This window comes from Megascapheus bottae, chromosome 2, assembly GCF_031878675.1.
Source record: "Megascapheus bottae isolate mThoBot1 chromosome 2, mThoBot2.hap1, whole genome shotgun sequence".
In the NCBI taxonomy this organism is placed as follows: domain Eukaryota; kingdom Metazoa; phylum Chordata; class Mammalia; order Rodentia; family Geomyidae; genus Megascapheus; species Megascapheus bottae.
The window spans coordinates 38,592,740-38,620,389 of NC_143510.1; the positions used below are offsets into that span (position 1 = coordinate 38,592,740).

At 43.1% G+C, this 27,650-nt stretch overlaps 1 protein-coding gene across 2 annotated transcripts in view; it reads right to left on the reverse strand.

Moving 5' to 3' along the window:
* Positions 1-3,854: 3,854 nt before the first annotated feature.
* Positions 3,855-27,650, reverse strand: part of Pdzrn3 (PDZ domain containing ring finger 3) — a 199,684-nt gene continuing 175,888 nt past the window's right edge. For both annotated transcript variants that reach the window (XM_090324104.1, XM_090324113.1), the window contains exons 4-10: positions 20,097-20,344; positions 16,979-17,066; positions 10,322-10,420; positions 9,153-9,215; positions 8,561-8,662; positions 7,050-7,166; positions 3,855-6,415 (exon numbers count right to left, since the gene is read on the reverse strand). In XM_090324104.1, coding sequence (XP_090180230.1) covers positions 4,820-6,415; positions 7,050-7,166; positions 8,561-8,662; positions 9,153-9,215; positions 10,322-10,420; positions 16,979-17,066; positions 20,097-20,344 — 2,313 coding nt within the window. In that variant the 3' untranslated portion in view covers positions 3,855-4,819. The remainder of the gene's footprint in view (positions 6,416-7,049; positions 7,167-8,560; positions 8,663-9,152; positions 9,216-10,321; positions 10,421-16,978; positions 17,067-20,096; positions 20,345-27,650) is intronic.

Here is a 27,650-nt window from a genome sequence, read left to right on the forward strand (position 1 = left end):
TGTGCCCATATTCCTATTTTTATTCACTTTTATGTGTTCTTGTCAGGAGGGTTAAAATATTCTGTGGTTTAGAACTCGAAAGGAACCAAGGGAAATGCTTGTTACCTTAAGCAATTTCTTTTATTCTAATTGTGAATGTGTCATAACATAGTCTGAGCTTTCAAACGCACAAGCTCAAATCGTATCTCTGCCCTCCCAGGGCAGGGCTCTTCCTCAGAGTCGGCATTGTTGACAAAGCTCCTACTCACAGAGGGGTTCTGAGGATGAGGAAGGGGGTTGGGCAGGTGTTCAGCACATGTGAGACCATTCTGAGGGGCCCAGCAGGGTTGTATTATGTGAGCTGCACAGAAAATGGGAAGGTCCCCACTAAAAGTGACACAGAAAAGAGTGCCATGGGTCATAATTGTACAAATGATCGAACATGTGCAAAACATCTTCAGGTATGTAAAACAGTTTACATTAAAAAAGGTTGAAATTTGCTTTTTGAGAATTCTTGTTGAACCAATTTTTTTCTCTTTCTTTTTCTTTCTTTCTTTCTTTCTTTCTTTCTTTCTTTCTTTCTTTCTTTCTTTCTCTCCTTCCTTCTTTCTTTCTTTCCTTCTCTTCTTTCTCTCTTTTTTTTGTAGGTCATGAGGCTTGAACTGTGGGCCTGGGTGCTGTCCCTGAACAGTTCAGTTCAAGGCTACCACCCTACCCCTTGAGCCCCACTTCTCATTTTATTAGTGATTAATTGGAGATAAGAGTCTCATGTTCTTTAGTGCCCAGGCTGGCTTTGAACTTCGATCCTCAGGTCTCAGCTTCCTGAATAGCTAGGATTACAGGTGTGATCCCCCACACTTCCCTAGCTTCTCTTTTTCTTCTTTCTGTTTCATTTTCTTTCTTTGTAGTACTAGGGACTGAGCCATGGACCTCACACACTGAGATAAATATATGATATATACACACTATATAATATAGTATATATAATATACCATATATAACATATAGTGCATATTCTATATACTATACATGACACACAACATGCACACACATTTATATGTTTGTATATGTTGTGTATGTGTGCATATATGTATGTTACATACACACATATATTTCTGTAATGTATGCTGGTTTGTGTGTTGGTACTGAGGAACTCAGGGCTTTGTGCTATTGTTTTGCTTTTCCCTCACGGCTGCTACTCTGCTACTTGAACTACACCTCCAGGCCTTTTGCTGGTTAAATAGTCTCTTGGCCTGGTCTACCTCACATAATATAATTGTAATAGGAAAAAAGTGTATTGTGTAGGTTCTTTGATATTAAAAGTGAGCAAATGGCACCGTAAGATGCAGACTAAAAAATAACATGGAAGAATAAACCCGCAGAGGTACTGAATTTAGTTGGTCTAAGCCCAGGATGAGTAGGACTCTGAGTGGACTTCAGAGGATATGTGGAGTCTTGTAAATTGCACGCACGTTGCGTGTTATTATCAGTACATTATTTTCTGCAGAGAATCCATGGGTTGCAGCACATTCCTCACTGGGCTCAGCAGGTAAGCATTGGCAGTGGGGATGGTCAAAGAACATATTGGACAGGGCGCAATGGCTCACGCCTGTAATCCTAGATACTCAGGAGGCTGAGATCTTGGGGATCAAGGTTCAAAGTCAGCTCAGGCACAAAAGAACCTGAGACTCTTTATCTCCAATTAATCACTAGAAAATGGGAAGTGGGACTTGGTTCAAGGGTAGGGTGGTAGCCTTGAGCTGAAGAACTTAGGACAGCACCCAGGCTGAGTTCAAGCCCCATGACCCATTAAAAAAACAAAACAAAACAAAACAAAACAAAAACACCTATCGTGCAGTAGATACTATGGAATTTGGGGTTTCACATTAGTGACAGTGGAAGCTTTAAGTGCCTCATTGTAAAAATCCCTTGGCTCCACCACTCACTCAACAAGGCTTGCTCTCTGAGATGCCAGGGAACACAGGTTCAAGGGTAAAATGGCAGACTCATGATTCCTGGTCTGTCTGGGGAATCCATTGGTGAAATGCACTTTTTTTTTTTGGATTGGTCAATTGTGCTCCTGATGCTGTTTCTCCCCTGGATGGGCTGATAGGGGTTGTACAACCAAGTGTCATGTTCTGGAGTAAAGTCTCAGTTTGATTACTAATGAATGCATTGCATTTTCCTGCCTCCTCCAGTCTGCCACTTGCTGACAAAGTGATGGCTTTCAGCGCTCTTCCAACTTCTTTTTGGCAGTACTGGGGTTTGGGACTATGGAGAGGAAGGTGTTCTACCTCGCGAGCCGTAACTCCTGCCATTTCTACTTTGCCAATGGAGCCACACTCTTTTCCCACATAAGCCTGAACTGTGATCCTCCCCACATTGTTGGGCTGGCAGGAAAGTACCATCATGACTAGCTTTTAGTGGGTACGATGGGGATTGTGGTATTCTCCTGGATTAAAACATATGGGGTGGTCTTGAACCTCAATCTGTCCAATTTCTGCCCACTAAATCGTTCAGTTTACAGCCATTGTGATGGTCTCTTCTAACCTTTTGAAAGCCAATTTGCTAAATTAAGAGTTGAGAAACATAACACCGCCTTGCAGAGCAGTACTAGTCTTATCTAGCTGATAAAGTGATTGGCAAAACAGGTTGGAATCAAAAGACTTAGATGTGGAATTGAAGGCTATATCCTTCTACTTTGTCTTAAGTGCACAGGCTGACTCTTAAGCCAAGTACTCAGAGAGGCCCTCTGCTTCATTTTGATCCATGACTTCTTAGATTAGCACTGTGTATATGAACGCTTCTGCATTTAATAAGAGTAAATGGAGTAAGAAAAGCTATTTCCTCAAAGACCAGTCACTTGTAGCACTTTACAAATTCATTGGATGAGGCTGTTCTCTGTGTAGCATTGACTGGGAAGACAGGGTTGCGAAGTAAGGATAACTGGTGATGCAAAGTTTCTCTTGGGAGGTGAGGGTCCAATTGTGTCAACAGTTGAACTTGGAGAGCTCCACCGTGAACTGGTTAGAATTATGTAGCAGATGTAATTATCTTAGCAATGCCTGGTTCTGGCACAGGCAGTGAATGGATATATTAGTAGTACAGAATAAGTATCTGTGTTTTATTTTCATTGTTATTTTATGACAAGTGTAACTAGTAATTAGTCTTAAGATTCTGGTCCCAAAGGAGGGATTTGTATTGGAATGGGGTCTAGAGGAAGAAATGGATGTCTGAGATGTTGAGAGAAAAAAAAATGAACACCTTGCCATTTCAATTAAAATTTCAATTAAATCAATGAGTAAAGCAGATGTCTGGTATCATGGCAAATGAAAACAATACCTTTCCTAATCGCATCTTTATTGTCATTTTTCAGAAGGTATTGTAGCTGAAATTGGTATAAACATTATAATTAGGGAATAATTTGTTGAGCATTCTTAACTGCATTCTGGCGGTTGATGTAGTCTGAATAAGAGCAGTTGTGAAGCTACCTATTTTGGCGACTTCTGTTAGTCTGTGCAAATGTTGTATGCTTTTCGAACAGGACGTGGAACCCAGCTAGTCAGAGTGGTTAGTCACCACTGACAGGCATTAATGATTGCAGTAAGCCAAAGAAATGTCATTGTAAACACAACCGTGATTGATAAACTTGTTCACAACCATCCTTATTTACAGGCTCTTGGACATGTTTGAATCTTTCCTTGAGACAGACTGTCAGAATGTGGGATACCGTGGTGAATTCCTTATTATTTGCAGCTCGACTTTGGTAATGCACAAGTTCTTTCTCGGTACCAAGGGGGAAAAAACAACACTGCAATAAAAGTCTTTTTATTTTCTAAATACGACTGCAAAATGAGGAATCACATCCAAACATATCAAATAGAAAATAATAATTTATTTTGACTTCATTTTGACTTAATGTTTGTAACTAATGGTTTCATGAAACTTTCTTGGATAAGTCTGTTATCTTTGAATCTACAAAGCAAAGGCTTACTACAATGAACACTTAAAATTTCACACACAGTCTCCACCGGACAACTTTCCTGTACATGCAAATTCTCCCAACAGGTTGCAATATTTGCAAACATGCTTTGAACTTCCATAAAGCTGCGTGAAATTTTGCTTTCTGTCAAAACTGTGACACTCTCTTGGGAACTGTAACCAGAAAAGAAATATTAAAAAGTATATTCCAACTCTAAAGCACTGCTGGTCTGATTATGTGCATTAAATTGTTAAACACAAGGTTTGGTGATTTTGAGTTGAAACCTCAACCCACTTAATATATTAAATGGCCACAAGTATGATAGACAGTCAACAAAGTAACATTATAAAATAGGGTTCCATTAAAAATACATATTGGAAGTTGTTTTTGTGTTTTAGGCAGGAACAGAAAAGCGTGTGTAACTTTTTTTTTCAATAAGAATATAGTTTAAACAAATTATTCTGTGAAAGTATGCTTAATAAAATCTTTTTTTTTGAAATTTAAACACTTTATGCAAAAGGTAACAAGTAAAAAAGTACAATTGCTATTTGAAAAAAGCTGTTAATATTGCCTTCTAAGACAGTAAGGGTATATTATTCATTATTATTATCATTATTTTAACCTCCACTTCAGACAGCGTGGTGACCCCTGAAGTTGTAGGGGGGAGGGGTGGCAAAACTGACCTATCCACACGATGACTGTGTTTAATCTTATATACAAAAACAAAACAAAACAACGCACCCCCCCAAAAAAACAAAACCAAAACAAAACACAATCTTGCCGCATTGAACGAGGCAGGAAATCTCATCTACCCCAACGGGAGCTGGTCTCTTTATGTACACCCTGCAGACGCGCCAGTTATACAGTCGTCACCGACAGGAAAGAATTGTATACCCTGGTGCCATCGGGGGACTTGGTGCCGTGCGTGAGGAGCTCCTGGATGGTCATCCAGTTGTCGAAGATCTTCTTATTCCTCTTCTTCATCATCTTCTTGTGGCTCAGTTCCAGGATATTCACCTCCTTCCTGTCGTCCGCCCCTTGCTGCTGCTGCTGCTGCTGCTCCTTCAGACAATCCAGCCGGCTCTGCATCATGAATTCGCGCCTGCGCCGCTGCTCCTTGGCCTTCACCAGGTGCTGCTTGCGCTCCTCCTTGCTCCAGTAGCGCCCCATCTTCATCTCGCTCACCGCGTCGTCGTCGGTGGTCATGCCGCTGCGCTCCTCCCGGATGCGCAGCGCGCGCTCGCGCAGCAGCCGGTCGCGCACGGGCCTCTTGGTGATGTAGCGCGTGCCGTCGCTGCGGACCTTCACCTTCCACTCCATCCTGGGCTCGGGCGACGAGTGGGAGGAGGTCAGGTCCTTGCACATGCTCACCAGGCTCATCTGGCTCTGCGCGTACTCCACGGCCGACTTCTGCTGGATGAGCTGCATGTAGCTCTGGTAGTGCTGCGCGTGCGCGGGGATGTGCGCGTGTTTGTACGGGGAGTGGGGGTACGGGGACAGGTAGGAGCCGCCCAGCTTCGGGGGGCTGGCGCTGGGGCTCCGGCTGCTGCTGCTGCCGCCGTCGCCCCCTGCAGCCCCTCCTCCCCCGCAGGCGCGGTGCTCCTTGGTCTCCGGAGACTGGCCGGGGTCCAGCTCTTTGGCTGCCGGGTTGTAACTCGGGGTGACGGTCTCGGGGTCTTCGGTGATGGCGAGTAGATTTTTGGGGGACGGCCCGTACGCTTCGGCGCCGCCCTGGGCTGCCCTGCGGAGAGAGTTGTCCGGGGAGGTCTCCAGGGTGAGCGGCGTGCTGCGGCAACTCTCCCCGGTGTTGTAGGCGCTCGAACTATCCTTGTCCGACTTCTCGGGCAGCTCGGTGATGTCGGAGAGCTCGTGGCGGCGCACGTCGATGCTGGTGTTGTAGTTGCGGAAGGCGCTGTGGTGCAGCATCCACGGCTCCCGCGCGCACGGCTCCTTGAGCTGCTGCATCTTGTGGGCGCGCACGATGCTCAGGCACTCGAGCTCGATGCTGCGCAGCTCCTCGTTGAGGAGCTCCAGCTCCTTGTCCACGCTGTCGGGCTCGCCCTTGCCCGCCTCCAGGGGGCCGCCCGGGTAGTACAGGCCGTAGGGGCTGGCGCTCTTCACCTGGCACTTGAGCTCCAGCAGCTCGCGGAAGCGCTCGCACTCGTCCACCGGGATGCCCAGGTAATCCACGTCGGTGCAGTCGGCCGAGATGAAGGACTCGTTGCTGAAAGGCAGGTCGCCGCTGCCCAGGGTGTCCTGGCTGCAGGTGAGCTTCCTCTGGCCCGCCAGCGGGTTGGAGGAGGAGGCGGTGGCATCGTCGCCGTTGTTCTCTTGCTCCGAGCTCTCGTCGTTGCGGGTGCTCTCATCCGTCCGCCCCACACCGCTGTCCTTCTCGTGCTGGTTGGACAGGATGGTGGCGGTGTCTGTGGTCCCTCCGTCTTCCTCGTGCTTCTTCTGCGCACAGAAATGACAGGAACAAGTGAGGGATCCGGCTCCTGGGCTGAATGCCCCGGAAGGATGTGATTTGCCTTGGGCAGGCTCTATGTGCGTAAAGTATCACATTATGGGGCTGGAGAACTGGCCTCGGGAGCCCCCCTCGTGAGGCAGATGGTAATACTGCTAACACGGGGAGTAGGTGTCTCAGTGAAAGGCATTCTTCACAGACTGCTGCATAGAACCACAGGGGACTCGGCAAGTGGGTCATTGCTCTGGCTATGGGTATGACAGTTCCCTTTCCTACGGGGAGCAGTAGGGTTCTGGGCACCTCAGGTTACTCAGGGAAATGGCTTGATTTTGTGAAACAGGACTTAATTGTCTCTGGTTCTGTGATAACACTGATGATATATATTCATATATTCAGTGATGCTGGGCACTATCGCTCAACCTTAATAGCTTGCTCAGAGAAGTGTACTCTTGCTCACTGGCAAGAGTATCAACTATCTTGCTCCAATAGAAAAAGCACTTAAGCAGTTTTCCTGCCATCTTCCAGGTAGGTAGGTTGTTGATGGTTGTTAGCAACATGAAGGTAGATGGAGGAAGCAGCTTTTTCTGCAGCTACTCAGGGTATGGGGCTTCCCGGGGATGTTACCTGCTGGAACACGCTGGATGTGAACTGCATTGCCTGGTGGTGCTGTTCCTCAAGCATGTCCATATGCAGCTCATCCAGAAAGTCGTTCCTGTCGTCATCCATCCATCCCTCGTCCAGCTGCAGGGGGAGAAAGCAGCTAGTGTGTGCTTTAGAAGAGTTCCCTCTAACTTCATGTTCTCCTTTCCCTTCCTGTCCCTTGCCTCCCCTTCTCTCATGAAAGGAAAAATGTTTCTGGGTCTCCTTCCAAAAGTCAGCAAAAAGCAAGTTTGCCATCGTTTTGCTATAGATCAGAAAACTGCCCTATCTTGACCTGGGTGTTGCCAATGTTTAATTGTTGTACATTTAAAAGGGTCACTTGAATAAAACAACATCAACTACTTTAGGTCTTCTGTGTAGAAGAATTTCTTTCCATTGTTTAGGAAGAGATCTAGTTTCTAACAAAAACAAGTAGGTTTGCCAACTAGCTAGCAAATGTTCTTTGCCTTTAGGAGAGCATCATAGTCTGCAAGCCATAAGCTTGCCAGTTGTGTTTTTTTTCTTAAAAGGTTCAGTGTGAGGGCACAAGGTCTTGAGTTCAAGCCCAGAAAAAAAGTTTAATAACACAACTATGTCTATGGATGTATGTATGTGTATAGCAGCTCTGGGGCCACGCTAGCAGAACCTAGCAATTGCCCTGAGGACTACAGAATCACTCATGTCAAATGCGTATTTCTGACTCTTCAAGATAATATCATCTAACCCTGGAAAAGATCATTAACTGAAGCTCCCTGTGGGTCAAAGTTCTATCAGACACCCTTTTTGTCACTCAGACACGTTTTATGTCACTGCTCCTTCAACTATTTTGTTTGGGTTTCATTTCTGAACCGATCTACTTTCTAGACACTTAGCTGATTAAGAACTACTCTGTCCTGTGGTTTCTTGACTCCATAGACTCACCTGGGCTCAGCACTCTCCCAAATCTGTCACCGTACTCTGGCTAGCCCCAGAACCTCTGAGAGCAGGTGTCTCCTGGGAAGACTGACCCCCGTGAGTGAGCTGTGAACAGGGCAGGGCACTCAGAAGGTAGTCTCTGAGCGAGTTGTTATTTACCAGTCTGTGTTCCTTTCTTTTTGAAAGGCCAACTTCTATTTTGCTATGTTAGTATTGAGCATGGGACCTGTGCAGCTGCAGGCTGGCCCATTCATCAGGACTGGGGAAGGCAAACATCTTCACCATCACATCTCTGACAGTATTCTCCATTCCATTATGTTCTCTCTCCTTTCCTCCATTAAGGTCCTGTGGTATGGAACCTTCTGGTCTGCACTGTCCATGCTAAGGTGGGGACAGTGCCTGCCTTAAGTGGTTAAATCATACAATGGCCTCTAAATCATAGCTAGTTTATCTACCCTTTCTGGGAGGCAAGCCCCTGCAAATTCACACTAAATTCTAAATGCATTGTTCTGCAAGGCTAGGGACTTAGGTTCTGACTTTAGAAATACAAGTGCAGCTCTGCCTGCAGGAAGCCAGCTCACCTGGAGTTCAGGCCTTGCAATCAGTAATGAGAAGTTCTTATTTTCTTCACTGGTCAGAAGAGCCACGGCTTCTTCACGGTTTTGTACCTCGATTCCATTAATCTAAAAAAAGATGTGGAGGTGGGGAGACAAACTGATTAGATTGTGCGAAAAAACACTATCTTATTTTAGGTCTGTAATGGTTACCTCACAGCTGGAATACACAACTTCCAGGTAGCTTGAAAAACAGTGCTGATGGGGGGAAGGAAAAGGTCTTGCTGATACAGCTTCTCTACTCTAAGAGACCTTTCACAGGTATAGGATATGGAGTGATGACTGTGATGTGGCAAATTCAAGAAGGTGACACAACTGCTGTTGTGCAAAGGGCACACCTTTCAGCTTTAATCTGACAGCCTCCTGAGTAGCCAGGATTATAAGTATGAGCCTCCAGCGCTCTCTCACCTCACTTTCTGACTTAGCTTGGCTTCCTATCATCTGTCTGACTTTATGATCCTCTGTCTTTTAACTTCTTCTTGATGTCCAGTCTTATCTACTATTAGAGCCACTTGGTTCTTTGTTGCTGGGCCTACAGAGGCCTCCAGGTTGGACCTACCTGGATGATGCGGTCTCCTTCTCGAATGCGCCCATCCTTGGCGGCAATGCTATTGGGGTCAATCTGAAACAGACAGCAGATGTCTCTCAGCATGACCGCAGATGTGCATGAAAACAACCAAGTGCATTTTCCAAAGCCGCTAACACAGAACCATGTCCGTCCCTGATTCTTACATGGATGTAAAGGAGACCTAGTATTGTGTAGAGTTAGAAGAATGTGGACCAATCAGGATCCGAGGCCTTTCCAGGGCTCGTGGTTAGCTTCCTGCTCAGCAGCCCTGGTCTACAGAATTCTGCACAGCTTTGCAGTTCTGAAGTGCTAAGGCCCAGCTGACTCTGGTTGCACATTCAGTAATTAAAAGCAAATCAGTGATGCAGACCAGGTCTGAAGGTTGGCCATTATGTTGACTAGCAGCCCTACTTGGATTACGCTGTATGAACTGCTTACATGAAGTTCGGGGAAATATCTTCCAAAATATAATTGATACAAATGAGAATGTGTATGGGAGGGGGGTATATTACAATACAACGATATGACATACAAAGCTTCATCTGGAGAGACAGCTGTTATTTTCTGATGAAAGTGCATTCTTTATTGCAAGGAAGGGCAATCATAGTAAAAAAAATCTATACTGAAGTCAGTTGCTTTACACAGTCTTCTGTTTATTTTGTAGAAAGATGAAAATAGCTTTCATGTAGGCATTTTATGAGTATCTATGAAAGACTTTAAACTATATATATGAACATACATATGAGTGTGTGTGTGTGTGTGTGTGTGTGTGTGTGTGTGTGTGTGTGTTTACCAAAAAAATTAGAGAGGGCAAGAGGGAATGAGAGACTAAAATGTGTTTGTGACTCTATGTACCATTCTGCTCAAGGATCATGAGTTAGGAAACAGGAATTTGCTATTCCCTCAGGGCTGAACACACAGAACCATGTAAATGGCTCCATTTTATGGTTGATTTGAAACTTCTTCAGGGTAATTCTGCCGTATGTGCTGACATTAAGACACTACCCTTGTGTTCAGTGGCAGCTCCCTGGTGTGTGATGAAGGAGACAGGTCATCTGTCTGTGTCTCTCCAGAGATTTCTCGAGGAGCTAGACTTAGGGTGGGTGAGCACATCAAACAAAAGATAAAGTCCAACCCTTCTTGGTTTCAGTTTTTGGTACCTCACTTATATAAATGCCAATGTCGTCCTCGTCATCAGTCCGGTAGCACACGGTGAGTCCCAGCTTGTCCTGGCTGTTCATTCTGTAGAGATCTACTTCCTAGACAAAGCAAGCATTCCTGGTGAGACTTAGCCAGGCACTGAGTGCTGGGAAGACGTCAAATGCTTTGAAAATATTTTGTTTATAAATGATGAACTGGCTTTCTTTGCATTCAATTGTGTAGAGCCGGTTAACTTACTGAACAAAAAAGTGATTATGGACACAGGATCAATGCCCGGGGCATTTCTGACCTTTCAGTCAATATAAAGTCATTTTGAAAATAGTTATTTTATTGATCTTCCCAAAGAAAAATTACCCATATTTTACTCAGCGTCAAGACCTCAGGGGTAGGGCTTTTAAAAATCATTCCTTCAATGTCTGCCACAAACAATGATATTTTCATACTGCAAACCACCTCTCCATTTCAGTACAAATGTTTCCAGTATGCTTGGCTAGATTATTTCACGTTGCGTTCCCTTAATATTCTGTCATGGAACTTGCAAACAGATTTACACAAAAAATTGATCCAAGAAAGGAGAGTGAGGTGACAGTTTGCAATTAATGTTTTCCACTGCAGCGCTGATATTTACAGTGGAGGAAGGAGTTGCAGCTGCTATTATTACAAATTAAATAAGAGAAAAGCAAAGTGAGCCCAAGTACAGGCTTGTGACCACAGGAAATGATACTGTATTGCCAATTTATTTGCATTCTAGGGTGACTTCAGAGCTTTGACCATTGTGGGAGCTCTGAGAGGACACGCCGGGTTCCCTGAAAGTAACACACCTTACGACCCACTGGGCCAATCACTTGTGTCTGATTTTGAGGACCAAATTCCTTCCTTCACATGGATAAGTGGCCCAGCGAGCCTTGGCAACTGTGAGACACAGACACTTGTAAGGGAGGGAGGAGGAGCTGCTGACTCTAATCCATTCCATAGGGCAGCTGGATGGAAGCAAAACCCGAGGATCTGATGTTTAAAACAGACCTAGGAGTGGCAGCAGTAGCTGGGTAAAAGGGCAGTACTCCGGGAGCACAGTGCTATCCTGGAAGTGGCCTATGTTTTCATACTTACGTATTTCTTTTAACTCCACTATTTTTGAGTTTGTTTTGCTTCCTTTCCCTGATTATATTTAACTGCAGTCATAATATTCAAAGCATAACCTATGAAACTAGGATGGGTTGGGAGAAATGAAGGAAAATGCTGGGAGGTATTGTACTTATAAATTGATTTGGTGGGTGGTAACCCCTTCACACAACTACTTCAGGTAATAAAAGTACAAAATTTTAATTACATATTTGAGAAATACAAATAATAAATTATATAATTTATACTATGTGATTATATTTAAATTATATAATTTACATTATAATTTAAACATATAATATATAACATATATAGTTTGATCACATATAATTATAAAATATTACATTTTATAAAATTATAAAATGAAAATATATTTGTATAATTTTATACAAATATACAAATCTTATGGAAGTGTAATTTTATATTTGTATACCCTTATGCAAATATAATTTTCTATAACTCCTTAAGGATAACAAAAATGTATAAATAAAATTATATTTTTGTTATTTTCAAGTACTTGTACACAGGGGTTACCATTCACCAAATGAGATTGTAAGTACAATGCATCTTGATAGCATCACCCCTTTTATCCTTCTCCCCCACTGATCTATGTTTTTACAGGATGAACTGATGCTGGTAAATCATGAGTAACAACCAAGGAAAGCAGCTATTATTCTGCGGTTTAGATTCCTCAATCATTTAACATTGATGTTGGTGAGAAGCCGAATAAAAGCCAGAGAATCACCATTGAGAAGATTCAGGACACAACCCAACCCCCACCATTCTGTTTTTCTGAGTGGTCTCACAGCCCAGAGAAGAGAGTATGCTCGTGGTTTATGGTTAGACCTAGAATAGGCTTCCAGAAGCTCTTGAGAAACAGCAGAGGAAGAGTAGCTGTTGTGTTTGGATCTGGTAGATAAGGCATGAGTAGCGGGAGGATGGCTTGTACAACAGATGCAATGTTGAGCTTCAAGTGCTCTACATAGTAGGTGCTCACTAAAACTGAACACACAAAGCTGAGAAGGGATCTAATGAAATAAGCTTGGCTCTATAAAGTAATGAGCAAGGTAGCAAGGTCACTTCACTTCTACAAATTTCTCAGCCATTTTATTATTTTAAAATGAGACCCAGTATTTGGGGACTCAGTGGGAGCTGAAATTCTTCACTTTTAATTGAGTGACTTGGAAATTCTCAACATGCTTCTGAGCCAACCTTATACCAATGAGCTCTTGACTGAAAGGAATGAGGTTAAATATTACGTATCTGTCTGTGATGATGGAGGTAAGATTTCACCAAAGACCATTAATCAAACCACTATGAATAATGTATTAGCATTATCTGGATAAAAGCTACCCCTAAGGCTGGTATCCTATTGCTTCTTTCTGGTCTAGATGGACTGTCTGATAAACACCAGCAGCTAGGCCTACATTGCAGATGGAATGGAATGCTATTCCAATTAGGAGTATGAGGGGGACCATTCTATCTTGTGACCAAAGTTCTCTGTTACAGCATCAGTCACTTTAATCAGAAGGGATGGCACACATAACATGAATGGCTTGTTCGGCCTGGCCATTGATGCGTACCTCTTCACTACTGGTCCAGGACTGCCATGCATACTTCTTCAATTCATCTCAACCATTTCTATATGCCTGCATGGTGCTAAGGGCAGAGTAGCGATGTCTCTAAAAAGACTGCATTATTTTTTTCTTAAGGACATTACATGTGAGATAGGGTAACAAGACTTTCTTTCTTTCAATCATTCTGTAGGTGGTTAAATATTGGGTACCTACTCTATGCCTGGCATTACTTAGATATGAGGTATAGAATGGCTGATCTCTTGTGGCTCTTGTAAGCTAGTGGGGAAGCAGATGGTAAGTAGATAATGGTGATAAATCATACAGTCATTAGGAGACTGATTTAGTGGAGCCAGGATAGATCTGACCAAGCTCCCTAATGGAGTTCTTCCAGCCCTGTTTCTCATAAGCCAGGGAGAAATTTCCAAATTGGCTGGAGCCCCCTACACCACCTCCAGGGCAATCCCAATTTCCATTTTGTATAGGAAATCAGACTCAGAGATCACTGTAGTGTCTGTTCAGAAGGTGGCTTCCCTCTCCATTCTGTTCTTGATGACATTATCAAGGCAGCACAGGTAGACTTCAGCCTCGGAGCCCGGCTAGGATGCTCCTGCTGAGTCACCAGGGAAATTAAAAGAATAGATGAGAGGAAAAGCCTTCTTCTGACATCTATTTTCTTTCATAATTGCCTACAGGACAACCTAGAGCAGGTGTTCAGTACCTGAAAATTTATGGGTAATTATTTGGCTGCTTAAACCTTGGGGTATACTTGGGAATAATCCCTTGAACTCAAAGCAATTTCACAATAACAGGGATTTGACACTTACCTAAATATGATCATTTCGTGTACTGTAAGAGAAGGAACATCTGTTTTTCTCTGTGCATTGGCTTTAGTAACATCTCAAGGTACTCATGTCTATTTTCCTTGCCTAGAATGCCAATGGAACGGGTCGTTCTTTCAAAGGTGCTCACGTTGTATTTACTCAGTGGGGGTGGCAAGCACTAGTTGGAGAATGGTCCTTGACTTGAAATCAATCCTGACCTTTCTGCGGCTGGAACAAGACAGGTTGGAGCCTGACAAACGGTGGCAGTTCAAGAACTGCTATGAGATGGTAAGTGTGCACCAGACTCCCTGAGAACCAAGGAAAGCAGCGTTCACATCTGATGTGGACCCGAAAGCATTCCTTAAAGATGGCTGGTGATGTACATGTTCTGCTCCTCTAAGAAATGAAAAGCTAATGTCCAGTGGTCCTGATGGCTGGGAATCTCCCTAAACCAAACAGGGTGGTAATTTTCTGATGCTCTCTTTCTGTGACTAAGTATATTTATAGCAGAGAATCAGAAAAAGCCCATAAATGGAACCCAAGCATGAATATAAAGTTCATGCCATCAAAAGTTGAGCTTAAAGTACTCAATTTTCTAAACATTTGGTTTCTTTTTTTGGTGTAGTTTTCGTTTATTTTTTTCATGTGTTTTTTTATTGTAATTAATAGAAGGGTTACATGATATTTGCCAGATAGAAGGTTGCATTAATTCACATACATTGATACCCTTCACATGTCTTGATCTCCATTTCCCTCCCCCCACCCCCAACATTTGGTTTCTTTATCTCTGCCTTTATTTATGGGAAGTCTAATTAGCAGTGTCATTTTTTTTCTCCAAGGGGTTCAGCTGATTCTAGTCCTCTGTGATGGGGCAAGGATAATATGGGAGGCATTGGTGACCTGGTGGCACATGTCCATGCTACAGTGAATGATGGCATGTATGCCGTGACTCCGGAAGGAGCGCAAGGCTCAAGTGTCTTCATCTGAAATGCTGACCTCTTCATCAGGGCTTCTGTGACTGTAAAGTGCCTCAGGGACTGGGACCTTGTTAAAGGACACACTGGCTGTGCAGGTCTCAGAACCAACATTCTGTGGTTCTCACGTCTCCCAGGTGAAGCTTGCCTGTTTCTCCCGGCAACAAGGTCCTACCCAACACAAGAGGTTTTCAGGAAGTACTTGCTAAAAATTCCTTCTTTTAGGGAGAAAGAATCATATTGGTCTAGTCATAACCCTTTATTCACACTAGCTAATTTCTCCAGAAAAACATGAGGGGAGCGAAGTGTTATATACCTTAGGCTGTATTGATATACAGTTGTCTAAGTCTATGAACTGTCTATTTAGGTTAGTTGGTGCTAATAGTCTACCTTAGTTGAAATTAATTGACTTGATTAAAAGAGAAACAATGCAGTAACAGACTGGTGGTACACAGCTATCATGAAACGAATCACAAGGCAGAAAGGCCCACTTTGGGTAGATACCATAGGGGTTCAGTGAACAGACTGTGAAACTTTAGATAGGAACACATTTCCAGGGAGAGACTCACTCTGGCTTCTACCAAACATGTCAGGAACAAAGAGAAGTCTAAGAAATCCATTGCTGGAAAGTCAAGTTTAAAATACCAAAGGCTAAAAAGCCTATGCATTTAATCCTATGCTACATATACATACATATATATGTATATATGTATATGCATATATACCCAACTTCAGAGACAGCAGACAGCAGACAGCTTTTAAAAGACCTTTGTGCTGCCACAATTATGAGCCTCCCTGTCCTGTAGGCTGTCAACGAGCCTGTCTTTTGGCAGACAAGTGTTTTTTTTTTTTGTTTTGTTTTTTGGTCAAAAGTGTTCCAGAGAACCACAGACTGACAAAATGTAAACAGGTGTTAGAATTTGTTCAGAAAGCTTTGAGGAATCTGCCTGCTCTTCTGCCTCAAGAGGTAAGTTTAGTTTTGGCCAACCTGGCATTTCCCAAGTGTGTCTGATCATGGAGTAGCCTTATGAATAAGGTGTATGTATTAAACATGGTGGGAGTCGGTAGCTGCCTCATGAGTGAGTCCTGAGCCAGGAATCTGGAGGATTACAGGTCTGAGCCACTCGAGCACTATGACACAAAATCTATAAAATGTTTCAAAACACACACACACACACACACACACACACACACACACACACACACACACACACACACACATTTTCTTTGCCAGTCCTGGGGCTTGAACTCAGGGCCTGAGATCTGTCCCTGTGCCACTCAAGGCTAGTGCTTTACCATTTGAGCCACAGCTCTATTCCCAGCCCTTCCTGAATAGTTTATTAGAGTCTCACAGACTTTTCTGCCCTGGCTAGCTTTGAACTATGATCCTCAAATCTCAGCCTTCTCAGTAGCTAGGATTATAGATGTGAGCTACCAGTGCGTGGCTAGTTCTTGCATTTTTAAAAGAGCAAACTGAAATGTGGCAGTGCTTGTGTGAAAGTATAAATAGCTACATCCTGGAATTTGAAGTTTTCTCCAGCAATGTTATTAAAAGGAAAAGAAGAAATGAAATCTTGCTGGTGACTATGGTATCTGCAAAATATTTTAAAAAAAGTGACAGAGGGCACAGGTTGACATTCTACAGTATTAAGAAGCAAAGGTAATATTTCTCTTCAAGTAATGTTTAAGAGGAGTTATAAATGTAGTTATTGTTTTTATATATCTGTGGGAAAAGTTGAAGCATGAGAATCAGGGCGCAAGCCCTTTCTGTTGGGAGTATATGATGATCATTCACATCAATCATTTGTCAACCTACTGTTGAGTGTTAGTCTTTGAGGAAGCTGAGGTGAAGAACGTAAAAGACCAGAAAGAGGAGGCTTGCACTAGTTACATGTATATGCAGACTGCTCCAAGACCAATGTTGAGAAGTGGCCCTAACTTTCAACTTTCTGATTTGGGGTCTGGGGTTGTTAGGCTCTGTTTTGAACTGAAGGAGGGAAGAGAAAAATATCTAACTGTACTTTTGAGAGTACACAACTGAAATGGAATCTGCTTTTCATCATTCCACCCACATCACAGACTTGACTTGTGCTTGGAGAGAACGTGGCATTCTACGTGTCCACTAAAGACTTCTCCAAATGAGACAAAGATGTACTTCCTACCTCTAGCTCCAGCTCCTCTCGGTCCATCTCCTGATGCATGTCACCCATGTACTCATTCGGATCATAGTATTCGTGGGCTGAGGAGTGCCTAAGAAAAGAGGAATGTTCTTTAAGTTTTTGCTTCCAGGATAAGGTATTTTAAAAACCACCGCCTTCACTTTTTAGCCGGTGGGTTTTTTCCATAGTAACTCCTTCTATTCACTTCACAAAGGACTTACTGAATCTTTGGATTAATAGTACATTTCCTCACTATGTGTGTTGTAGCATTTACTTACAAGTATCAAAACAAACCCTGAATCACAGACTTTTCCTGTCTGGCATCTACTGTTTTCCCCTCCATAGCTTGTCCAGCTGATGGCTGGCTCCATGTCTGTTCCCCTGGGATGTGACTGTCCATGGGGTCAGGGCCTCTATCCTAATATTTCTACCCCTTTATTTCCTCTGGGAGAGTTAAGATGCAAGGCACAGGGCAAGGATGGATGTCTTTGTTCTTTCCAGAATCCATCTGCTATAGGCCACCATCATGAGATTCAAGGAGACGCATATCTAGCTCCTCTCTGGGTAGGAGACAGGCCTATACTCTCCTGTCTGCTTCTTCATTTGATTTTTATCTGTTAGGAGAGGGAGGCTGGACTTCAGGCAATGCTCAGACATTCATGCTGACCTGGGACATCAATCCCAAGGGCAGCGATAGAAATTGCTATACCGTCAGCTAGAACGGGGGTCTATTTTGGATTTTCTGGACTGTAAGAAGTATGTTACTAGCGCTGCAAAGTGCCTATAACATAGGCCTATCCAGGAATGTGTATATAGGTAATACGCATGTGCATATAGGTATGTGCTCATGTGTATACACACTCTTACATACACACACTCATTTTCCTGGGAGGCCCAGGAGCCTGTGTCTCCCTGACCATCTTCTGAAAGCATGCTTAGTTGAAGCTCCAGTGGAGCCTGGCAAAGGCAAGGGGAATGAGAATCTGCTCAGCTGGCAGCTCGGAAGGAGCTTCAAGTCCACAGAACAGAGGCAGGGGGAATGCTGCTGCCTCACATTGCTGTTGGCTGGGGACCCAGACCTCCCTAGTTCTCAAAGGTCAGGCAGCAATTAAGGGGCTCTGGTCATCCCTCCCAGGCACTTAAAAACAACAGAGCAGATTTGAGTGGTCATTTAAACAAGGGCTGGCTTTCAATTTCCCAGACCCATTGGGCAAATATACTGGCTGCACTTAAGGGGCTTTTAGACCCGAGGATAGTGCTCACAGGGCTGGGCCTGCAGACATCCACTCAACACTCTCCACTCCAGCCGGATGCTCGCGCTGGGTGCTGTCTGACCTCACAGCCAGAACTGGCAAGGCCTGACCCTCTGGTCTCCTCTGACATTTCTCAAGTCATCCCTGGGGGATGTCATGTCATGTTAACTAGACTTACAAGGAAATTAGGGGTTTGGCATTGAAAAGGTCTGTCACTGAGAGAGTTCAACCTCTGAGTGTAGCCTTAATGTGAGGCCAGTACAGCCTGGATTCTCGCATCACTGGTATGAATGGCTGTACTTAGGGAAGGGGCCAGCTGTTTTCTAGGACTGGTCGTCACTACAGTGTCACCACTAAGAATCGGGACTTGAGGTGTGACCAGTCCTGCCTCTCTATCAGCCACTGCCACCTCATCCTGAGCAGAGCCTGCTGAGTATACAGTGCCCCAAAGATAAGGGAAGTAGTCCTTAGCCCATTTGCACACTATGAGCATCGGATGGTACAACAAAGCTCACTATGGTCGAGCTTGAGGAATTAGTGCTGAGCGCTGCTGACAGCTAACTGCTAAACCCTTGTGATGAAAGGCAGACCTTTGGTTGGAATTTGATAGAACCCAAGGAAAGGTGGGCTCACTGTAGCTGAGTTACTCATAGAAACTTAAGAGGAACTCATTGCTCACGATTTGCCCTGCAAAAGGGAAAGTGCCCTTTGAAGCATTGCATCTGGTCAGTTATCCAGTAGAGCTGAGAAGAGATGGATTTCTTATGCCAGCTAGGGAGTGCATGCCCTCAGATGCCCAGTCACAGGCAAGAGCTACATTTAATAGGACATCTTTTTTCATATATTTTTTATTGTAATTAATAGAAGGGTTACATTATATTTGCCAGATAGAAAGTGCATAAATTCACATACATTGATACCCTTTCTCATGCCTTGATCTCCATTTCCCTCCCCCCACCCCCACCCCTTATCTTGTTTTCCCCCTTCCCTATCCAATTTCAAATAACCAAATACAAATATTAATAGGACATCTTTAAGCCAACCATCTATCTCAGAAAGTTTCTTTCTGTTCACTTTTTTCTGAATATTTTATGCCCATCACGAAATTACATATATTATGCTGAAGATTTCCCACATATTATTTCATTTACTACTTCAGCAGTCCTATGGAGAGATCGGTATGATTTTTATTTGGGTACCACATAGAAAAATGAACCCCAAATTCCCTAACTTCCACAGCCAGGAATTAGTTTGAGCATCGGCTTTGTCTGACTCCTAGGCTCTGAACTGTTCTGTCTCTCACATAAAGCTGGAAGACAGAGTCAGGCAGAAATGTGTTTGAATCACACAGCTGCGATTCATTTGGCACTGGTAGTCCTGACAGGGGCGTGCGTGCATGGGCTCAGTGTCTGGCTGCAGGTTGGAAATGAGACCCAAGGCAGCAGAATGCATAGCCACTGGGGCTCGCTGCTCACGGCTTACTTGGTTGTTTATTTCCAAGCACAGGCATCATTCGCTCCAGTGAGAACTACAAAATCTACAAATTACCATTTGCGGTGATTAAATTTTATTCCGAAACAACTTTTACAACATTTGTAAGTAATTTTGTTCTGAGAATATAATTTGAATAACTCTGCTCCAGGGTTATAATAAAGTCATTAATATGTCGGAGTAGTTTTGAGCAGGGCTCAATTTATTGCATCTATAAACAATAAAGTGAAACACAGGCGACTTGGGGAGGAAAATGGTGAGATGCATTCATTTTCTTCTCGGCACGGAATGGACAAACCCAACTCTGCCCTAGTTTTTAAATTTTCATTTCATTTCGTTTTCTAACCAGGTTCCTGAATCATGACTAGGTTACTTACTCCTCTGGCAGCAGGTAGGGGTCCAGCACAGGTGGGCTGGGAGAGGACATCTTGGTCAGGGCCATGATGTGTTCAAAGGTGATATCAGTTTGGGTGCCTGTATCCACCAGCTGCAACTCTGCAGGTGTGGTGAACATTTTGGTCCGAGGTGTTCTCCTCAGTACCTGGACCACGATGGGCTCTTTGGCTGTCTTGAAAGCTTCCACAGCCTGGTCATGAGTTGCTCTGGATAAATCTTTGCCGTTTACCTGTGGAGACATACAGAAGGGTGGGACATGGTTAGAATAAAGCAGAAAGTGGGAAAAACAAAACAAAACAAAACTGGTGTGGCTGAAAGAGCTTTTGGGTGAAAGCAGCCAGAGGAAAGATGGAAATCTTGCATTCTCTACCCTCTGGCTTTCCGAAGAAGGTGTGGTGGGAAGGTGGGCAGGATTGGAGATGTACAGATCTGGTATTAAATGGTAAGTCTCACAGCGAGAGTATGTTGGCTTCTTACCAGGAAGTCTTTAATGCAATTTCACCATTTGCTAATTTTACTCGTAAAAAGAAAAGAGCTGCCTGCAGCTCTTTTTATCCGGCAGTGATAGCTTAACTAGAAATTAATTACATTGTCCTGTTTCCATAGTATTTTTTCCAGTTTGTGTTGGGTGATATTTGTCTTCCTTTTATGAAAAGGACGACATTTTTGAAATGTGTTTTCTTTTCCTTAAAAGAGCCCACTGAAGGGCTGGGAGCGTAGCCTAGTGGTAGAGTGCTCACCTCGCATGCGTGAAGCCCTGGGTTCAATTCCTCGGTACCACATACACAGAAAAAGCCAGAAGGGGTGTTGTGGCTCAAGTGGCAGAGCATCAGCCTTGAGCAAAGTGTCCAAGGACAGTGCCCAAGCCCTGAGTTCAAGCTCCAGGACTGGCAAAAAAAAAAAAAAGAGTTCACTGAAACTGGGGTTGTAGGTGGAGATGCAAATATGGAGAAGAAACTCCAGAGAGTAATGGCTGGGAAAACCATAATTTAATTGTTTTATCTCCTATTGTCTCTAGTGCTTTGCTTCTGCTATAGCCCTAGTGGTTGTGCTTACTGAGTCTATTCTCTGTGGTTCTCTTTTCATTGTTTTGGCAAGTGAGAAGCAGGAAGGACCAGAGATAATTTACCTCCCTTCTCTATAGCCTCTAAGCAGCCAGTGTTAAGACATGCCTACAGCCTACCTGGTGGCTGAGAATGGAGTAAGCCAATGGTACCTTAACTCTACCTATATTCAACACAGCTCTACCTTTAGGACAGCCAATGCCAGATAAAACAAACTAGAATCTTTATTTATAGAAAACGAAATCATTTAGACAACCCAGAGGTCCAACTAGTTCACCCTCCTATGTAGCTTGGGATAAGAAGCATGCAATGTAATGCCCAGTTAATAGTTGATAAAGGGTTTCACAAACCATTCAGCCAGCACTCCCCTCAAACTACAGTCTTCTCCAGCTCAGACTCCCACCCAAGAAGCTAGGATTGCAAGTGGGCACACAGCAGTGCCTTGTCTGATCGATTTACTTAACTGTTGTGCCAATACTGGGGTTGAACTTCAGATCTTGGATGCTAATCTTTAGCTTTTTCACTCAGTGTGGGTGCTCTTCCACTTGAGCCACAGCTCTACTTTCCTGCCCAGGCTGGCTTGGAATTACAATCCTCAATTCTCAATCTCCTGAGTACCTAGCATACAACTAATATCCTCATTCCTAAAGCTCAGGAAAGAGTGGCCAAAGCCATTAACTTTGAGGGTTGGCTAGAGATGGAACCCTAGCTTTGGGATTTAATCCTCTTGGACTCTATTTCCTCATTGGCAAAATCAATATAATTACAACGTGATGTTTCTTGGGGTTATTGCAAAGTTTCAATAAGATAATCTAACATTATCCTATCATGCCAATAATAACTAAGATACCAACGCTTAACAGAAAGCCTACATCCGAGTAGTTATATTTCTTCACAAGACAATCTAGGACTCAAAACAGCAAACTCCAGGCTGGTAAGGTGGCCTTGAGAAACTGGTTTACCCAAAGATTTCACTCTCCTGCCCGTATTGCATTCCCAGGCTCCCAAAGTATGCATGAATATTTCTCAATCTCTAACTTGGGATTTTCATGGGTGGAAAGTGTGGCTCATAACAGATCAGTTATACAGGTCTTGACCTCTGCCATGCATACTTCTTGACAAGGCATTTTAGGGATCATTACATCCTCTTAAAAGACCGATCTGACAAGGCAGGAGTTTACTGTCCTAGATGATCCATTTTTTGCAGCCAAATTTGTTTTGAATTACCTTGTGCACATAACACTTATTACACTGTCATCTCAGAATCACATCGCTGAGAGACGTAGTGAGGTGATGACTCTGGTGCACGCTGGCAGCCAAGCAAGAATGACAACCTTTATGCTCTGGATTAGCATTACATCTACATTACCCCAAACGACGCTGATGATGGCTGTGATTATAGGCGGGATGCACATCCAATGACGTTTGGCCCCGGTCAAATTAAATATCATTAACTTGCCCAATTGAGCAGATTGCCTTTAAAACAGTTTATGTAGCTCTAAAACCAAGTAAATGGAATGTTTTGGAAGAAGAAGTGCTGATTGCAAAGTTTATCTTTATTATAAATTAGATGCCTAAGTTATTCACCTAAGGCTGTGGCTGGTCCCCTGGGACTGAGGTGCAATTATGGGGAAAATCCAATCAGTGAGACTCCACTCAAACAACACCTCACCAATAGGACACGACACTAAGGGACCTTAAAGAAGTTCCTTAGTGTACGGTCTCCTGCGACAAGACAGGCTATTATACCGGGGGCTTGGAAGGATGCTTCAGGGCTCCACCTAGCCTGCAGAGCACTGCATTGCTCTCTGTAAGGAAGTGCTATAGCTGTCTTTTCTTCTCATTTTTCTTTTTTTGGCCAGTCCTGAGGCTTGAATTCACGGTCTGAGTGCTGTCCTTGGGCTTTCCTCAAGGCTAGCGCTCTACCACTTGAGCCATAGCACCACTTTCGGCTTTTTTACATATGTGGTACTGAGGAATTGAACCCGGGTCTTGGTGTATGCTAGGCAAGCACCCTACCACTAGGCGAAACTCCTGGCCCTGTGGCTGTCTTTTCTACTGTCACTCTTAAGAACAAATGTCAAGTTAGTGGAACTTCTGTTGGGGCCTTTGCTCATTTCACTAGCATCTAAGAGGCTATTTGGTGAGACTGGTTTTCCTTTTGGCTGCTTGGAAGTGGCACTGGAGATATTTCTTAGGGAAAAATGAGGCCATAGGATATAGGGAGCCATTTCAAGAATGATTAGAAAAATGGAGGAGAGCATTTCGCTAAGACAATAGTGAGCTATTTGATTCATCAGAGGAGATAGACAGATCTTAGAAGTTGCATGTGCAGTTCCAGGAGCCAAAAAGAGGCTCGATTGTCTTGGTATTTCTAGAGATACTGCTGGTTACTGCTGTCATATTGTGTGTCCTTTCGGGTCACAGGCAGTTCTCAAAAGTTTCCTACTACTTAATTGAAAACATTTCTGGATATTTAAAGCATTTCAGGATTTATGCAAGAGATGGGCAGCCCCCCTTCAACATAGAAGTATTTGGAAGTGGAGCTATGGCTCAAGTGGTAGAAAACTAGCCACGAGCAAAAGAGTGCAGGGACAGCATCTAGGGGCTGAGTACAAAAAAAAAAGAAAGAAAAAGAAAAAGAAAGAAAAGAAAAGGGAAAAAGTATTTATGAAGGAAACATGAGGGATTCTCAGGATCGACTTAGCACAATCCCCTCTATTTCTATTACATGTACAAATGACCCTAGTATAAAATACTCATGCAATTTTAAATTCAGCCCACTATAAATTGTGCCCCTGGCTAAAACCTAACTTTTATAGGGATCATTTAATTAAATCCAGGGGCAGTGATTTCATTTTGTAAAATATCATACCTGTGTTTTTCAAAGTAATTAAAATGTAAAATTCCACTGGAAGCTAGAAATGATAACAAACCACCCAGACCTAGTAAAAGACCCCAAAATGTTCTCTTATTCAGGGAATTTCTAGATGTCTTAATTTACGTTAAATGTATGGTCTGCTCTAAGCCTTGATGAAGTATGAAGATGGCATATGCAAAAGATGGGCATTCTGGCAGCTAAGATGGAAACAGCCTTGACAAAGGGTGTTCATATCATACAAGGTATGAATGAAGATATGAACCAGAGCTGCATGACTTCCAATACCATGCTGTAACAACTGGGCCATAGGGCTGTGCTGTGCTGACACCTGATTCACTGTTAGCAGGTGATTGTGCTGAGCTGTAGTGGGGAGGGCATGGTGAGGAGGAACTGCCATTAGCAAAAGGGAGAGGAGAAATGGGCCCTGGATGAACAACTGGCCTCCAGGGAGAGGAAAACAAGGACTAACTAAGGATGATGTTGCTTGTCTGGATTTGGAGGCAGATTCCTGGGCTCAGGGGTCAGGTGTACTGGCCATTCCCAGGCACTTGTGCTGGCACAGGCACTGCATATGATATGCCCATCTCTTGCATAAATCCTGAAATGCTTTAAATATCCAGAAATGCTTTCAATTAAGTAGTAGCTTTGGATATTGGCTGACCTGTCCCTTCCTTCTCAATTTCAGAGGAGCTGAGAGAATTTCATGCTCTTTGTCAGTTACTTTCTTACTAAACTGTCCTGTCATATTTCAAATTTCAACCTATTTGTCTCCAAATGTTACATTGGCCTTCTTGAGCTACTCCTGCAATTAGGTTAAAATGACTGAGGTCAAAATGATACCAGTCATTGGTGGCTCATGCCTGTAATACTAGTTGCTCAGGAGGCTAATTTTTCCATTTGAAGCCAGCCTGGGCAGGAAAGTCTGAGATATTCTTACCTACAATTAACCACCAAAAAAAAAGCCAGAAGTGGCTGTGTGGTTCAAGTGGTAGAATGCCAACCTTGAGTTAAAAGCCAAGGCTTTGAGCTCAAGCCTCAGAACAGACATAGACATAGACACAGACACAGACACAGACACAGACACAGACACAGACACACACACACACACACACACACACACACACACACACACATCAAAATCATGCCAGTACTTTGCTAAGCTTGAAAATGAGCAACAGCACACATTTCTGGAAACCCCTGAGTACTAAAGAGTACTAAAGAGAAGCAGGTTCGAAAAAGCAAATAAGAAAAGGCTTGTTGTATGTAATGTCCAATACTTCATTTACTTCTGTACTAAGATAATGAGATTTCCTAACTATCTTTAAACAACTCAAAGGTCAAGGAGCAATCCAAAGAAATGCTAGGAAAATAATCACTGCAAATGGAATTTCCTGGCTTTTGGTGATTTGTGTCTCAACATTTTAGTGTAAGTTGAACAAAGGGCAGTTTGAGATCTTTCTCATGCTTGTTTGGTTTGCTATCCAAAATGATGGTATGTATCACTTAGCTTAGAGCATGGGAGTTAATTCATGTGGTCCAACTTCCATTAAAACGAGTGCCACAGGAGCAGGGAAGAAATGCTGTTCTTATTAAACCATGCTCTTAGCAGTACATGCATGTGTGCACACACATGCATGGACATACACATATATGAGCAGAAACCAACATTTGAATATTGGAAGAACAAGCTACTTTTCCTGAAATACTTATTGTTTTAGTTTTTCTACAGTGCTCTAAGTTAATTATGATAGATCTCACATATCTTAAATTTATTTAAAAATGAAATTACTTTTAATGGTTAATTAAAAATTCCATACACTAGATAAAAGCAAAGAAAAATTATGGCAAGAATTAGAAATGTCCTTTAAAAAATGAACCATCCTGATGACAGGAATCTAGTTTTTGCTTCTCTGAGTGAATAATGATGAATGATATTACTGAGGATTTTCTCTATGTTGAACCACTTTAGACAGTTGCTCATTCATTTAATTATTGTTGTAAACTCCGTTGGAATGACTACATACCTCATGATGAGAAAAGTCAGAATCGGGATTTGTTCCCCTCTCCTCCACAGGGGACAGGGCAGGGGAAGTAGGTCTGATGAGGAAGACATATAAATAATCCAGCAAGATGGGAGGAGTGAGCACTTGTCATGGTGGTGTAGGAATCAGGGATACAAGGGCAGGCAGTGGTCAGAGGGAAAGCCCATGAGGAAGAGATATGGAACACTAACAGGGAAAAGAAGCAAGAATTTTGAAGGGGGAAAAATAAAAAGAATAGCGTACCCTCGGTCATTGTAGTCATGTGATAGGGCCTGTGGCAGGAAAAAAAACCTGGTCCCACATTAGGCCAAATAGTATGACACTAAATGTAAGGACTTCCAGGAGAAGGAAACAAAAGCCATATAATGAGTGACTATTGTCCTTAATGTACTATGTTATCTCTCATCTCTTTTGCCATCCCTTGGTTATCTCATATTGTTACAATATTTCACCTTGTTATTTGACGTGTTAAAAAAAAAAAAACTGGTCCCAGAGGGTCAGGATGGGTAGATGGGTAGAGTACAAATTGCTGTGCACTCTTCTCTCCAATTAAAAGTCAGGCTGGTGGGCAGGTCATGTGGACTCTTGAAAGTTGTAGATAAGACTGTGCTTTTTTGAAAGTTATCAGTTTACCACATATATTTTTTCCATCACCTGTAAAATCAGGACTAAAATGACTTGCCCTCTTGGCTTTTACAGGCACTGAAAGACTCAGAAGGAAAACCACATTATAATAATGGATCATTGCCCTTTTTTTTTCTGTGACTGATTTCTGGACTATAAGAATGGCAACATAATAATGTATTTTAGCAGAAAAGAACGTCTTGGCATGCAGGAGTCCTCTGTAATGTTTGTTGAATTTGGCAGAAATAAAAACACTAAAGATGTTTGAGGAAAGTATAAAATGGGTCTTAAAAAACACGTGACAAGAGTCAGTGTATGTGTGTCAGATGATAAAAGCTGGATATCAAAATGGCATGGTAAACAAGCGGTTTACACCCAGCTAAAAGGAAACGCAGATTCTCCCTGGCCCTTGGTTTTCTTATCTGTACATTGGGAGTTTTCTGGATAACTTTTTAATGAGGCAGGAAGTTTGCCAAATTAAGTAAGTTTGGCAATTTAGCCTTCTTGGGTGTTTTCAGATTACCCTGAACCTGGCTGGCCTTTGTAGGTACAATTCCACCATTTCTTGCTCCAGCATCTTGGAAGCTTGGCCTCGACTACAAATCTTTCCTACCTTGTGGACATGTGGTTAAAACCTTGGGACCTGATTCTTCCCTTAGTTTTGGTTTCATGATGGCAACATATCAGGGTCCAGTGAATCATATTCCAGACCCTCAAGTCCCACAAAGAGACAGACATCTTGCCTGTGTTTAGATAACAGCCCAAACTCTGAGTCTCCCCCAGTGAAATATACCCTGGCATAGTGCTGGGGGTATGGCCCAGGGGAAGGCAAACCAACTCAGAAATCTCTCCTTTGTGATCAAATGGCTGAGGAGTTCTAACAAGGAAGCAAAAGGAGGAGAAGACAACCATTCATAGGGGCAC